This window comes from Rhea americana, unplaced genomic scaffold (assembly GCF_003343005.1).
Source record: "Rhea americana isolate MKP2758 unplaced genomic scaffold, rheAme1 scaffold_196, whole genome shotgun sequence".
Classification (NCBI taxonomy): domain Eukaryota; kingdom Metazoa; phylum Chordata; class Aves; order Rheiformes; family Rheidae; genus Rhea; species Rhea americana.
This window is the reverse complement of record NW_028186105.1, coordinates 1,184,586-1,198,800: the sequence shown is the minus strand read 5'-3', so window position 1 is coordinate 1,198,800 and position 14,215 is coordinate 1,184,586. Positions and strand designations below refer to the sequence as shown.

At 55.7% G+C, this 14,215-nt stretch overlaps 2 protein-coding genes across 2 annotated transcripts in view; both read left to right on the top strand.

The window, feature by feature from the left end:
- The first annotated feature begins 334 nt into the window (after positions 1–334).
- On the top strand, positions 335–11,043 carry FANCG (FA complementation group G). The gene is made up of 15 exons (XM_085303069.1): positions 335–466; positions 768–849; positions 1,713–1,844; positions 2,418–2,611; positions 3,673–3,826; positions 5,113–5,243; positions 5,743–5,889; positions 6,657–6,817; positions 7,048–7,114; positions 7,618–7,692; positions 7,765–7,955; positions 8,134–8,189; positions 9,146–9,283; positions 10,231–10,375; positions 10,751–11,043. The coding sequence occupies exons 1-15, from the start codon at positions 335–337 to the stop codon at positions 10,854–10,856; spliced, it is 1,911 nt and encodes a 636-aa protein (XP_085159195.1). The 3' UTR covers positions 10,857–11,043.
- Positions 11,044–12,327: 1,284 nt separating this feature from the next.
- The window catches only part of VCP (valosin containing protein), a 23,592-nt gene continuing 21,704 nt past the window's right edge, over positions 12,328–14,215 (top strand). The window contains exons 1-2 of the mRNA XM_085303068.1: positions 12,328–12,393; positions 12,763–12,861. Coding sequence (XP_085159194.1) covers positions 12,328–12,393; positions 12,763–12,861 — 165 coding nt within the window. The remainder of the gene's footprint in view (positions 12,394–12,762; positions 12,862–14,215) is intronic.

Genomic DNA, 14,215 nt, shown 5'->3' with positions numbered 1-14,215 from the left:
TGCTGGGGAGGCTGCGGTTYGTCGGGAAGGACAAACCCCGGTTCTGTATGGCCGCAAAACCCATCGCTGCAAATAAAACGTGGGAGTCGGAGCGGACAGATTTTATTTCGGAAGCTGGGGGGCACCGCGGTCCCGCCGGCGGCGCTCCCGGGCCAGGCCCGGCCCAGCCCGGCCCGCGGTGGCCCGGTCCCCGGCTTCAGCTGCTTCGCGTCGCGCGGCCTTTCGGCCCCTTTTGGCCACCGTCTTCCCGGCGGCACTGCGGCAACGTTCGCCGCCTGCCGCGCGCTTCGTTGTTGCCGTAGCGACCGCCGCTTCCCGCCTGCGCTCCGGGCCAATGGCAGCGGCGCCGCGGCGGACGCCAGCCAATCAGCGGCGGGCGGGAGGGCGGGAGGAGAGCGGCGCGCGCGAGGCGGCGGCGGCGGCGGCCNCAAGCCCCGCGGGCGCGGCGCGCAGCCCCGGCCGCACGGCAACTTACGGCGCTGGCAGAGTCCCGGCGCGGCCGCCAGCAGCCGGGCCGCGCCGAGGAGGGGCCCGGGGCCGCGCTGGCACTTCTGCACGGAGATGATCCCCGCGGCGAGACACGCCAGCAGCGGCGCCCACATCATGCGGCGCGGGCGGCACCTCTGCGGCTCCCGCTCCCGCTCCCTCGCCCTCTCCTCGGGGCCGCGTCTCGGCGGCGCGGCGCGCTCAGTCCCGGCCGGCGCGGGGGCGGCGGCGGCGGCGGCGGCGGGGGGTGCCGGCCCGGCGGGTGAGTGTGTCCCTTGCAGGCCGCGCGCTGCGGGGGGCCCGGCGGAGCGGCGGTGCGGCGGCAGCGAGGCGCCTTCAGGGAGCTGCTCCTGCAGATGCGGGGTGAGTGGCGGCCGCGGGCGGTTCGCCCCGCCGCCTGCCTTCCCTCTTCCGTCCCACGGCCGGAGCCCGCGGGGAGCGGGGGGCTCGCTCCGGGGTGCTGACGTTTGCCGCGTGCAGCTCTCGTATTCCAACGCTTGAAACAAACCTCTGGAGAGGGATGAAATCTTTCGCTGCTGACATAAGCTGAGCTGGGCCTCTGGAGGGGTTAAGGTCCAGCCCTGACCTGTATTTACTGCTTTTGCCAGGGGTTGTGGCTGAGTTCTGTGGCTTCTGGAAGAAAAAAGGCAATCTTTTCCTGAGGAGGAATGGCAGCAGCCTAGAAGCTGCTGGATAGGGCTGCTTGTTCCCCCTGTTGCACTGAGAGGCCAGGAAAAGGGTTCCCAGTAGCAGTAATAATATAGAGGAAACCAGATAGGAGAAAGATGCTATGGGAGCAGCGGAACAGAGCAGCCCAGCATCTGGATTGTCCTGTGGCTGCAGTTGGGGAGGGAGAAGGTGGGAAACATCTGCAGAAGGATGGAGCTGTAGTGGGAGGAGCACAGAGTACTGACACCCTGTTGGAAGGGCTGAAAGGTCCCTCTGTGCTGGAGGACTGCAGGACCTAGAGAGCAAGGCAGTTGGAAAGACCATAAGGATGCTGAGGATGGTGTCAGTGATATCACCACCTGTAGAAGTGACTTCTGCTCCCAGTCTGGGTAGTGCAGTCTCTGAACTAAAATCTCACCATAACAACAACAAAAAACCCTGGCAGGAGTATTCTCTTGTCCCAAAGCAGGGTGGTGAAGCCTTAGCATGGGTGGTTGTAGGGTTTTCTCTAGCCACATGCCTAGCTCAATTCATTCTTGTGTTGGCTGTGATTACAGGGCTGCCAGCTGCCATCACCACCTTGCCTCTGGAGCTCACTGTCCTCTATAACTCCTTGCTTTTTGATATGGGAGCATCTGACTGTTCCATTAATGGAGAAGCAGAAGACATACACAAGGGGCTCCTCAGGGGTAAGGAGAAGATTGGCTCTACTTTAAATATGCCAAGTGACTGGCTGGGGAGGGGAGACTGTGACAAATGAAGGCTGGCTCTGTAGGGAATGGCAGAAGCATGGAGCAGCCTGAGGTTGTGGATATGTGCACGTGTGCATGCTGCAGCCCATGGAGATGGGCCAACAGTTTTAAAGAAGGCAAAAGATTTTTCAAGGCACAAAGCGCCACAAAATTTTGCTTTCTAGCTAACTTTTTGTTAATTGTGGTGTGCTGGGTTCAAAGGAAAGTCGCTGAAATACTCTGGGAGTCAGAGATCTGCAGTGTTAGCGCATGCTTGTTCTTGGGCTGGTGGCCTTCAGAGGAATCAACAAAGCCGGAGTCATGGCTGTGAGCAGTGTGGTGTCTGCTGCGGGTTAACGTGCTAGCTATGAGGGCTCTGGTTCCTGCAGCCAGTTGAGGCTGGGCAAGCCCTGTAACCCTATTCCATCCTCCCTAGGAAGATCCTCTGTTTGCTTGAGGCTTCTTTCCACTCTTGGGAGGATGCCTGTTACCTGGCACTGACCTATTGCCTCATGACTGTTTCTTTTCCAGTTCTGGAGGCTTGTGGGGTCTCTGGGCAGGATCTCAGCACTGAGGAGCTGTGGCAGAAAGTGCTGCAGGAAGTGACTGTTGAAGAACTGCAGGCACCTTTGCATCGACTAGGCGCTCTGCAAGGAGCGTGGTGGCTGGCAAGCAACCACCTGGGAAGCGTCACTGGCCTCTTCCGGCTCCTGAGCAGTGCTGAGGTAACCAGGAAGCGGGAGGATGCTGTGCAGCTTTTAGCTACCTACATCATCCTGTGCCAGGGTATCTGCATGCTGTTACTATCCTTGCAACTGCAGAGTGYCTCCTGCATGTACAATAGCTGTCTTGCCTTAGCCTTGGGGGATCCTCAAGCCAGCTGTACCTCCCCTCCTGCTGGTTTTGCAGCTTAATCTGCTCCACAGCTGGTGCTTGGTGCTTTTCCAGGTKGCCTAAAAGTTTAGCACCAAGCCACACAGGATGGATGATCTGGGTAGATGTGAGCCAGCCTGTGTCTTCTGCCTTGAAGGGACAGCATCTGAATTGGTTGCTCATGTCAGGAGACCTATCCAACCATTGCTGAGGGACTCGTATTTTTGCTTTGCTGTTACCACTGGAGGTTTCCAAGTAGTCTCCGTGTGCACCCCAGCTATATCAGTGCAGATACAGAGCTAGCATAAATACTGTGTTTGTTATAAAATACTCTCTCCAGAATGCTGTTGAGGCATTTAGAGACCTGAACCCATCAGTGCTTCCCATTCGTCATGAGTATTCCTGTCCTTGGCATCCCAGCTTAGCCTAATGGCCCGCAGTGCATTAATGGGTCCCAGAATAGCTCCTGCCTGCCAGGGCTCGGGGCAGTGAGGCGCCAGCCAGGCGACTCAGGCAGGCTAGAAGGGGCTGCAAGCAGATCCCAGTCTCTGCAGGGAATAAGCTGTGAACGGTGTGACTTAGAGCAACTTTCCTGCTGGTCGGGAGGCCCAGGTTATGTGAAGGCTGCTGAGGGCTCTCTTTACAAGTGTTCTCAGGCAGCATTTGGATCTGCTTTGCCAGGAGTCCCAAAGGTGCATCTCACAGTCAGGTGGGAGCTGCTGCCCAGCACCAGGAAGGAATTATTCCCCAAGCCAGGTTGTAGTTAGAGTGTGTGTGTGGGGCGGGGGGGTGGCAGGACATAGCTTCCCAGTACAAAGTGTGGTATTGAAGAGCTTGGTGCCCCCATTTCCCTTTGCCCCAGGATTGATATTCCCTGCTTCCCTTCACCATTCCCTGCTCTCTCTGTTTAAAGGACCCAGGGAGAGCTCCCGGCAGTGGAGAGAAGAACGAACTCCTCTCCCTGCTAAAAGCATGGAAAGTCCCCGCTGAGAGGGCCTCCGTGTCCCTAGTACAGAGCACTGAAGACTTGAAGGAGATCCTGTGCACTGCAGCTGCCTTCCTACAGGGTTTGTGTGGAAGGGACCGTTGTCCCTGCTGTAGCCTCTCCCTGCCCTCCTGTCCCAGGGCCCCCTCTCCCTGCCAGTGTCCTGGTTGTTCTTCCTAACCAAGTTAGCCCTCGGGATTCCCTTGGGAAACGACCCAGGCTGAGCCTTTAGGTTTATGGCTGTCAGCCTTGCCATTTGGTATCCAAACAGCTTCTCTGCTTTTTCCTTAGCTAAGCCTCTGCATTGCCACAGAGTTTCTTCTGCCTGTCATTGGCCTTAGGTAGGTGTCTGGGCCCAGCAGTGATCTTGCTAAAACTGGAAGGCTGATGGGGGGGCTTAGGAGGATTTTCTTTTCTTCTGTCTGTCTTCTGGTGCTCCTGCTGGATTATAGTGCTGCAGGAACCAGGCAAAGCTGCTGTGCAGCTCAACCTGGAATGGCAGCACCCCTCTCAACCTGGAATGGCAGCACCCCTCTCAACCTGGTATGGCAGCAGGTGATTGATCTCATCTCTGACTGTTGCATTCTGTCTGTCACACTTTTTTTGCTTGTTTACTGTCTTGACAACGCCTGCAGTTCCTGGGGCAGCCAGCACTGCCTTACTGTGTTCAGACTGACGCTGCACCTTCTTTGAGTGTGGAAGGTTGGAGCTTCTCGTGCACAGAGCTCTCAAAAGCCTCTAGGGTGGTCATAGTGCTTTCAGCAAGGAGGCAGCAGACGTGAATGTGGATGTGTCTTAGGCATGTGCGGGTGTTTTCAGAGGGAAGCTTGAAACAGGAGTTGACATAAAAGCAAATAGCGTTTACAATAAATATTCATGGATTAATATCCTAGAGCATCCTGCTGAGTAATGGCCCAGATATGCTGGAAAAGTGTTTTTTCCATGATTTGTGCATGCTTCCTCACCTACACTCTCTCTGCTGTGTATGGACATGCACTTGGGCCTGCCTGGCACCTACCTCTGTTCTCTGCCTGGGCAAAGGTAGGCGTCTTGGTGTTCAGGACTTGGAGGCTGCCCTTCTTTCTGTTAGACACTTCCATACAGTGGCTTGTTCTTTCGATAGTGTTGAAGTAAAGGTGGCAGCCTGGGCCAATCCTGCCCTGTGTTGCTGGTTTTGGAGGGGTTCAGGTATATTCCTGGGATGGTGGGAAGAAAAGGGTGGATTGTGCGTAGCACAACATGAGCTCTGGGCCTGCTCCTCTCCGGGGGAGGAGGGAGTTGCAGGAGGAGAGGTCTACATAGCCTTGTTTGTGGGCCAGGGTGTGTGGAGAATAGAGTGGCAGAGCTGAGATGCTGGGTTTTTCACAGGACTGCAGGAGCTGGAGGCTGGGAACCTCCCTGCCGCCTTCTCTCTGCTTCAAGAGGCTGCTGGTGGATTCTGCTCCAAGAAGGTCCTGGCTCAGATCTACACCTGCCTCAGCTGCTGCACTCAGCGAATGGTAACAGCCAGGCCTCTCCTCTGCCTGCAGGGAGAGGGGGAACAGCCTGAAAGCAGGGCGGGAAGGGTCGGGCTAACCTCCACACTGCCTCTGTGTGGTCAGGGCTTCAGTGGGATGGCAGTGTCTTGAGCCAAAGTTACCTTTGTGGCTGCAGCCTGCTTGGGCAGCTGCAAAATCCAAACAGGGATTTTATCTGAGCACAAAGGGTTGCTTCAAAGAGAAGATAAGCTCAAACACGGTCCAAGATGAGTTACCTTTGATGGCTTAAGTGCTGCAGTCTAATAATGTGTGCTGCCCTGTGGTGGTAAGGTGAGCTCTGTGATGGAGCTTGATGGCATGGAGGGGGTTTGGTAGGTTGCTGGGGTATCTGTTTGTGCGTACTGCCCTTGCTTAGTAGGGTTTTTCAGAGAAGCAAACAAGGCAGGTGTCTGGAACTCAGCAAACAGTTTAATTGTCAGCAAGATGTCTTTGCAATGTGCAACTTTCCCTATTTTCCTAGGGCAAGCCTCAGACAGCCCTTCAGCACCTGAAACGGGCCCTCCAGGTGGACTTCCAATGCCTTCCTGCCCTGTCCCATGCTGCGGCAGTGTACCATGAGCTGGGAGAGATGGACGCRGAGCTGCAGGCCCTGGCTGTGCTCTATGAGGTTTGTCTGCTGCCTGCAGCTGTGCAGTGGGTTGGCCTCAGGGTTGTTCTTTGATACACTCACCTTCTGAGGGGCTGTTTTAGTCTTAAGCAGTCCCCAAAGTAGAAGRCAGTGATCCAGCCTGGGTACTACCATCAGCATTGACTGCTCTGGCTTCAACAGTGGGAACAGGAGAGCGCAGCTTGGTCAGGAACTCCTGCTTAGCACCTGGCTGTTGGCTGAGGCAAGACTTCTGGATCGGAGTTACGTTCTTGATGGCTTAGGAGCAGAGTGCACACTTTAGTGTGGGAGAACATTAGTCTCTGGAAGTGCCTAGTAAAGGGACTCTTAAAAGGTGTGTTGTGACTTGAGACAGTGTGCATTAGCTGTTGCAGCCTTGCTCTGCCTGGGAGGAGCAGTAAACACCGAGTTAAACACTGAGTTAGGTCTTCATAAACACAGCCTTGAGGRATCTCTCTCACTGTTAACAGCACAAGATCTGGTCTRACTACACCAGTGGCTGTGATGGGAGATGCTCTTCCARGTAGCTCAGAATACTTCAGACTGAAAGCCTGAGGTTCTGTGTGCTCTGGGTGGCCTTAGAGGTCTGATGCTATGCGGAGAGCAAAAGGCTGCGCCCTAATGAGTGGGAGCAGCAGAGGTGTGCTTGTGTAGTGTAGTACTTTGGCTTGGCTGGATGCATCTCTGGATGCCAGAAGTAGCAAATTGCAACTGCTTGGTATTGGACTAGTAATGTATCCACCACAGTTTCTGTTCCTGTTTTGCAGGCTCTGGAAAGAAACCCTCCAGCAGCTGCTTCCACTGCTCCCTATTGTCTAATCCAAATAGAGCACCTTGTCCACACGCCAGCACTAGCTTCTCTCTTCCGCTGTCGATATCCTTCCGAAGTGAAGTACCTACTGGCACAGAGGTGTCTCCAGGGTGGAAGGTAACAGAGCTACCTCTTGTCTGCTCATAACATGATATTTATTTTGGATCTGCAGTTTTCTTTGTGCTCCTGGATATTGCCCAGTTTGGTATTGCTGTTCTGTTAGTAGTGTGCAGCACAGAGGAGGTACAGTGTGGGAGTGCCTGCAGGCAGGCAACTTGGGTTCCASCTGGCTGCTGGTGCTTCTTGGGGTCCCCTTGTTCTTTCCACATGTCCTGTCTCTGTTGCAGGGTGGCTGATGCTGTGGAACATTACCTGGACTTCCTGGCTCTACTTCAGGACGGGCTGCAGCAGCAGGTAGGTATCCTGAAGAACTCCTCTAGTGCCCTGGGAGATGAGGTTTGGATCCCTGGTCGAAGGACCGGTGCCAGATTTTACACCTGGACTCCCAATTTCACTGTCTAGCCTGAGACATGAAGGAAATGGGTTGAGAGCTGCCACAGGGGCAGTGGGATCTGTGAGCTGCCACCTCTGACCTATGGCACATCTGCCTTGGGATTCACACAAGAGACTGCTTGGCACTACTGCCTGGAGAAACAGTTTTCCTCTTATCTTCCAAAAGTAGTTCTTGGGCCGGTTCTGGATGCCCTTCACTTCAGGGCTAGGGGTTTGCCTTCCTGGCTCTGCCGAAGCTTTGCTGCTCCACAGCTTCTGCCTCCAACAGGCTACAGTTTCTATGGGAGTGCGTCTGAGCTTTGCTGGGTGGTGGCTGGGGATCCCCAGTAAGCATGGGTCTGCTCTGCGTGGCTGGGAGTTGCTCAGTTCTGTGTCTGAGTGCTGCTGTCACTTTTCCTCCCCAGGTACCCCTAGATGGTGGATCAGCTCTGCCCAGGATACCCGAGGTGTTCCTGGAAGCAGCAGCTGCCCTGGAGCAGGTGGGGAGGTATCAGGATGCCATAACTGTGTGCGAGGAGGTTGTGAGCCGGACAGCTGACCTAATCCCACAGACATTACGATTTGAGGAGAGGCCAGAGCAGCCAGAGTGGCCATCACCAGGGACAGAATCGGCTGGTGGTCCCCTGTCCCAGAAGAGGGAGAGTCTGCGTTGTCTTGTGTGGAGAACAGCAGCRTACCTGCACCAGGGCTGGGCCTGGGCCAAGCTGGACAAGGACAAGGAGGCCATAACACAGTTCAGCAGGTGATGAAGTTGAGCTGCAAGAAGGCCTAGCCTAGCCAGCAGCTTGCTGGATGCTAGGGTACCAGTGGCTGATGGGCCAGAGCAGAGTGCAGCTCGGCGTGGTGGATGGTGTGACTGCTTGCAGCTGACTTCCCAGCTCAAGGGCAGCGCTGAAGTTCCTCTGTCCTCCTTCCCTCAGGTGCCTTGGTGATCTCTTACGAGTCCAGCTTTACGGGTCTGGTGTTGAACCAACAGGTATGACACCACATAGCCAGGACTTGCACAGCRCCTGGCTGTACCTGGATCTGGTGGTTTTTTGGCAGTAGTGGGAAAAGGMGCAAGGCTCCAGCCCCAGTGTCAGCTCTGGCAGGAAGGTGTCTGTCACAGTGTGCTGAGCTCCATGCCATACTAGAGTCTCTGAAGGGACCAGCTGGTTTGGTCAGAGCAAGGTTTTCTCCCAACCCTGCCCACTTCCYCGTGTGCTAGGTGACAGGTAAGTGGGCTGTGAACTGGGAAGCTTCTTGAATCCAGGTTCCAGGGATTCAAGGATTCCAGGATTTGAACCAGTCGCACTGCTCCTGAACTTTTAAGGATTTCCCTCCACCTCTCTTTCTTTCATGGCAAATTTATTTATTTATTGCCTTGGAGGTGCTGTGAACACCTTGAGCACCAGTCTTTTGCAAGAGGCATGACTTGGTCTTTCCCTCTTTGTGCTTGCAGACTTCAAGCAGGAAGGAGATCTGCAGCAAGGCTGGCCCAGGGCCTCTGGTCTCTTGGCAGCGTTTGCGTGCAGAAGCTGAGAGCAGCCTTTGTTCCAGTTATGGGACTGCCAAGAGAGCGTGAAAGTGCCCAGTCTGCACCTCTGCAGATGGGCAGCCAAGCAAAGGGCAGGCTGCTGCTGAGGTTACTCTTAAGTTATAGCCACATAAGGTGCTTGGTGTTCTTTGCTTTCACCCTCTACCACCTCCTAGCCTGTCCTCTCCCAGAGGATCCCATTCCTTGACAATCCAATGCTATTGCCATCATTTTGGGATGTGCCTGGCAACTAGCAGAGAGGCTGAGTGGTCATGGACAGGATGGTTGGGAGATGAACAGACCAGGCAAACTTTTTGGCYATCTTGGCTGCTAACCTGTCTTAGCCTGCTGGGATGAGTGAAGAACATCAGAGGGTGCTATCTCCAAGTTTGTGTGTCTTTGTGTTTCCATGCCAGGGAGTCTCCTACCAGAAGTGAGGCTTCTCCAGAAGATCAGGTTGCTCTCTCTCGTTGGGCGAGGTACCCAATTCCTGGAGCTGGGGAGGCACAGGGAAGCCTTGCTGGATTTCCAGCATGGTTTGCAGATCTCACCAGGTAGGAGGCTCATTTTTGTGTGGGACAGAGAGGATAGCCGCAAGTTTTTTTCCAGGGTTGCTTTGCTGTTTTCAGTGGGAAGGTCTCATGTTCTAGACCTCACGTTCAAGTGACAAAGACTATGRCAGGGCTGCGTGCTTGAGACGTTCCTCTGGGGCCTGTTCAGCTCATTGCTGTAGAGATGCAGAGCAAAACTATTTCRGAATGAACTTAATATCTCTGTGCTTGCAGCCTGTACCCTGAGATAGCTTGGATGTCTCTTCTCTTCCTGCACCCAAGCCTAAGGCAACCAGCTTTCTCTCAGAAAGATGCTGGTTCTCCAGAAAGGAGGTACTGGATAGCTGGAACCTCATGTCATCCTAGGAAGCTGCATGTCCTTGCCTGGCAGCCTGGAGGCTGAGGCATGTTGGGAGAGAGGGAAGCAGGACAGGGAGGTATATGTGTCCTGAGGACAGCTAAGATAYGGCCAGAGCTGCTTGCAGGGGTGATTCCCCTGTTGCCTGATCCAGTCTTACCTGTTGGGTGCTACCGTAGCACCAACACACTGGGGCTGTGAGGGTTGATGGGATCATCATCATCAAAACTGCTCTCTGAAAGCCCATCGCAGTCCTGACTGAGGCTTTCCCTCCACCCAGCCAGGGCCTTGCTTTGGGGGTGCAGACTTACTTGCAAGGCAAACCCTGGCCCATGCGTAACCAGAGGAGTGGCTGGCTGTACTGCAGGACTGATGCCGTCTGTCCTGGCTGCCAGTCTGGCTGCCAGCCCCAGGGTTAATTAGAGCCTGTGACATAGCCRGGTAAATCTCCTCCCCTTGGCACCTCCTCTCCTCATGCGCAGCTCCCTCATCTGGCTTCTAAACTTCATTTGTAACACCCTGCAATCTGCAGCAGCGCTCGGGACCTGCTCCTCCCCTGCTAAGGGCTGAATTTTCCCTTTATGTCTTGCAGGTGACTCTGCTGCTGCCTCCTACCTGGTACAGGCCCTGTGGAAACTGAACCGAAAACAGGAGGCTGCCACTCGCTGGCAGAAGCTCTCAGAGAGCCCCACTGAGGAAGATGGGCAGCAGGAAGAGCTGGGAAAGTGTGCACCAAGGTGGGTGGAATTACTGCTGGGCACCCAAGAGAGCTCCAGAGCCATCAGCTTATGTTTTGAACTGTGTGGATGGTTTATCTAGCTCAGCTYTTGCCAGCCTGGAACTGCAGCATAAATGTGTCAGAGGCGCTTTCCCCCACACCATTTCTGCGCTGATATTCAGTGCTTAGCCAGGCTGTGGCTCTGCAGGACTCTSTGGGGCACATAAGAACTGACAAGGAGCCAAAGTCAGCCCATCTCTGCAATAGCAAATGGGAGAGCAAAGGCTGGGGGCAGAGCTGAGGACTTTGTGTAGTGTATGAGGAATGAAATTAGTAGCAAGACTGTGGCAAAGGAATGCCGCAGTCCTTACTGCTCCAATACCCTTTTTTTCAGGACCTATCCTTTGTACTTGGTTTCATGTCTGAAGCAAGCAACCTTCCCACATAGTGAATCTCTTGCCAGAAACATACAGGATTACCTCCAGAGCACAACCAGCTAACCCAGTCAGTCTCCCCATTGCCACATATCTGCTGAAGTCTCCCTGCCTGCACCAGGACGCCATGAAGCCTTAATAGCTTCTCTGAGACTCAGAGTTACTCTTGGATAAATCTGGGTTCCCAAAGGACTGAAAAGGAACAAAGTTGCTTTAAAAGTTGCTAATAAAAGCCTCAGATCTATTCAATTTATATATGGTTTTCTGTGACCTTTTTCCTTGAGCAATTCAGAGCGAGGCATTGCAATGAAGATTCCCTGCTCCAGGGAGCTGTGGCAGAGCTAGATAAACAGATGAAGCAGAGGTCTGTCAGAGCATCGCTCCTACCTTTGTACCTTGTCATTTTGTTCAGTCACTGTCATCTGGAGCTCAGGAATGTTTTTGGCTGAAGCACACRGCTCTGAGGTCCCACTGTGCCAACACACCACACCAGGCCGGTGCTGGCCAAGGGAGGCAGCGGGATCAGGATTTGTCCCTGCAGAACCACGCTGACTGAACTGCACAGCTCTCCGAGCCCCTTACTGTAGCAGTGAGCTAAGGTGGAAGGGCCCCTGCTTCCACCCAGGGTTTGGTGCAGCTCGTTTGGGGTCAGGAAGGTCCCTCACCTCCGTTAGCCAAGTCTTTTGACAGGCTAAATCTCCTGCAAGAAGCAGCAGCTGGGAAATGCAGGGTAAGGGATGAGAGTGGAGAGAGGAAAAATGAAGCAACAAAGTTCAAGAGTGAACTAGGAACTACTCAGAACTGTCAGSGGAAGGACTTGGAGGTCAGTCTTGAGTGAAGTGTGTTTTGGCCTACAGTTCCTGAAGGAAAATATCCTAGAAACTTTGGTACAAACCTACCTGTTGCAGAGGGGATTGAAAAACCTGCAAGAGCCTGGATTGGCCAAGTGGTAACCTCAACTGTGGACTGCAAGCACCAGAAGGAAGTGTACAGGGAACATGACTCAGAAGGAAAATGTGTTGAAGGCCAGCTGGCAGAGCAGGGTGCACGCTGCCTAGGACACGTGGATGTYGCCCTTCAGCAAGGTGTGAGGGGGGCTGGGGTGTGTGGGGTGAAGCACTGCAGGAGATAAACACCTGCAAGTTAGCAGGATCTGGTTCCTCTGGGACTTTGTGGGCTTAGAGCTGGTGGAGCCCGAATCCTGAGGCCTTGTGGCAGACAGGCCTCTCATGTTTGCTTTTCTCTAGTCCTGCTGTAGGTACTTCCTAGTACTGTACGTACTTTTAAAAAGGAGGATAGCAATTAAGTACTAGTTGGCCCTATGGAATAGAACATTGGCTAATTAATTTATTCATAAGCACCTAGAAGAAAACAAGGGAGTGACTGCCAACATGGGCTGCTTGAGAACAAATGCTGGATGCATCTGATTTCCTCCTCTGATGTAACCAGAGGGAGTCAGTACGGCCCAGGCCACAGGTGCCAGGTGACTTGGCTCTGGGAGCATTTCTGGCTGCAGAGAAACAGTATCCAGGTGGAGATGTGGGAACATGAGTGCCGAAAGGGGCTAGAAAGCCGCAATTGCAGTGGAGTGGGTCACGGAAAGGTAGCGAAGGAGCTCCAGGATGGTCGTTCAGGGTTGTTCAAGGGTTGCTCCCAGAGGTGGGAGCAAGGGCCGGTAGGGTAACCAGACAGGGGCTTCGAGGGAGGCAGCAGCCAGCCAGCGAGGAGCAGGGCGCACAGAGCGGGTACCCTGGGTGACTCGCTGCCCCCAATTTGCTCTGCCGCAGCACCCAGCCAGTGTAGCTGGGTGGTGGGGCGGGATGTGGCATGGCCAAAGCAGGTGGTGCATGTGCCCTGGTGCCATGCTGCGTCCGCAAAAACCTGGGGGCTGATGGGTGCAGAACGGCTGCTCCATAGGGCCAGGCACAGCTCAGGGCAACGGACTTTGCCGCAAACGTGCGGCTTCTTGCAGAGGCTGTCCCTGCTCGAGGCAGCTGGAACTGCTCCCTCTCCACTGATGGCATCGGGCTGCTCTGAGTGGATAGTGCCTCTCTCCAAGGTCACCATCTGCGTGAGCAATTTTTGCTCCAGWGCTGAAAAAAAAMCAAAACAAAACTAATCGGGGGAAGAGGGAAAGAAACCTCATYGRGTTTTTTGGATGTAAGCAGAGGGCTCCTGGGAAGGAGAACCCGCAACCACCGCCATCCCCGCGGGAAGGAAACGCGGCAGGGGGGTTAGCAGTTCGTGGCGCGGAGAGCCAGCACGGCGCCGCACCGGCCGCCCCGTCGGAGGCTCCAGCCCGTCCTCGGCCTTCCAGGACGGCGTCTCCCAGCCCCGGGCAGCCCCCTGCGTGCCGTGCTCTTGCCTCTCGAAGGGTGCAGGGCTCCTCCTGATCTCCTTTCCCAGCGTTCCCAGCCTCGCTCGGAGGCCGCCCTCACTGACAAGCGCGTCTCTCCGGGCAGCCGGGTTTCGTGCGTGGAGGGCCCCGCGGCCCGCAGCGTAACCCCGGGGCGCCGCGCGGCCTTTCGGCTGAGCCGGGGGCTCTGGAGAAAGGCAGAGTGCGCGGGGACCGYGCTGGCTGACTCCTTCCGCACGGAGGTGGCTTGGGGCCGCTTGCCGCAGCTCCCTCGCAGGCCGCTTCGGGCAGCTGCCCCTGCTTTCTTCAGCAGGGCGGGCTGCGACAGGGCACCCCAGGGCYGCTTCCAGGTTAGTCGCAGCCAGGTCCGACTTCCATAAGGGGCAGAGCCGAGCACGTTCCCTAAGGCATGCGGACTCCCAGCTGTCCTGCCACCCCTCACGGCCGCGCAGCTCGCGCCTGCGCCGGCTCTGCCCTTCAGCCGCGGCGGCGGTTGAGGCCTGGTGCGCTCAACACACGGATGGTGCCTTCTGAGCTGTCAATCACCCTCCCCTCCCCTTCTCATTGGCTGCACTGCTCGGTTTCCCTTCTCTCCGGCATAAACCAATCGGTAGGCGACGGGATCGCCGTCGGGGCGGGTCATTCGCTCAATTTTCCCATTGGCCGATTTTTGCCATTGGCTGTCCGTCCCGTGTTGCTGGGTAGAACAAGCACACCGGGGAGGCACTGTGATTGGCTGATGGGATTTTCGCTTGGCTCGTGACGATTGGGCGGGGAAAAGGACAGGGAAAGGGGGAGAAGAAGGGAAGAGCTTTTTGTCCCCTCCTCTCCAGGCCTCCCTTTTTTGCCTTCTGATTGGCTGAGGCGCTCGCCAGGCGGAATTTCCGATTGGCTAACGCACACTGTTGCTAGGCAGGCCGGCTGGCGCCGGGCGGAGCTCCCCCTTCCGATGAGTCGGCGCTGAGGTTCAGTCAGCGCGAAGCGCCCGCACCCGCCGCCGCCGCCGCGAACCTGCCCCGAGACTCGCCGCCGCCCGCCCTGAGGAGTCGCCGCCGCCCGCCTCCCCTCG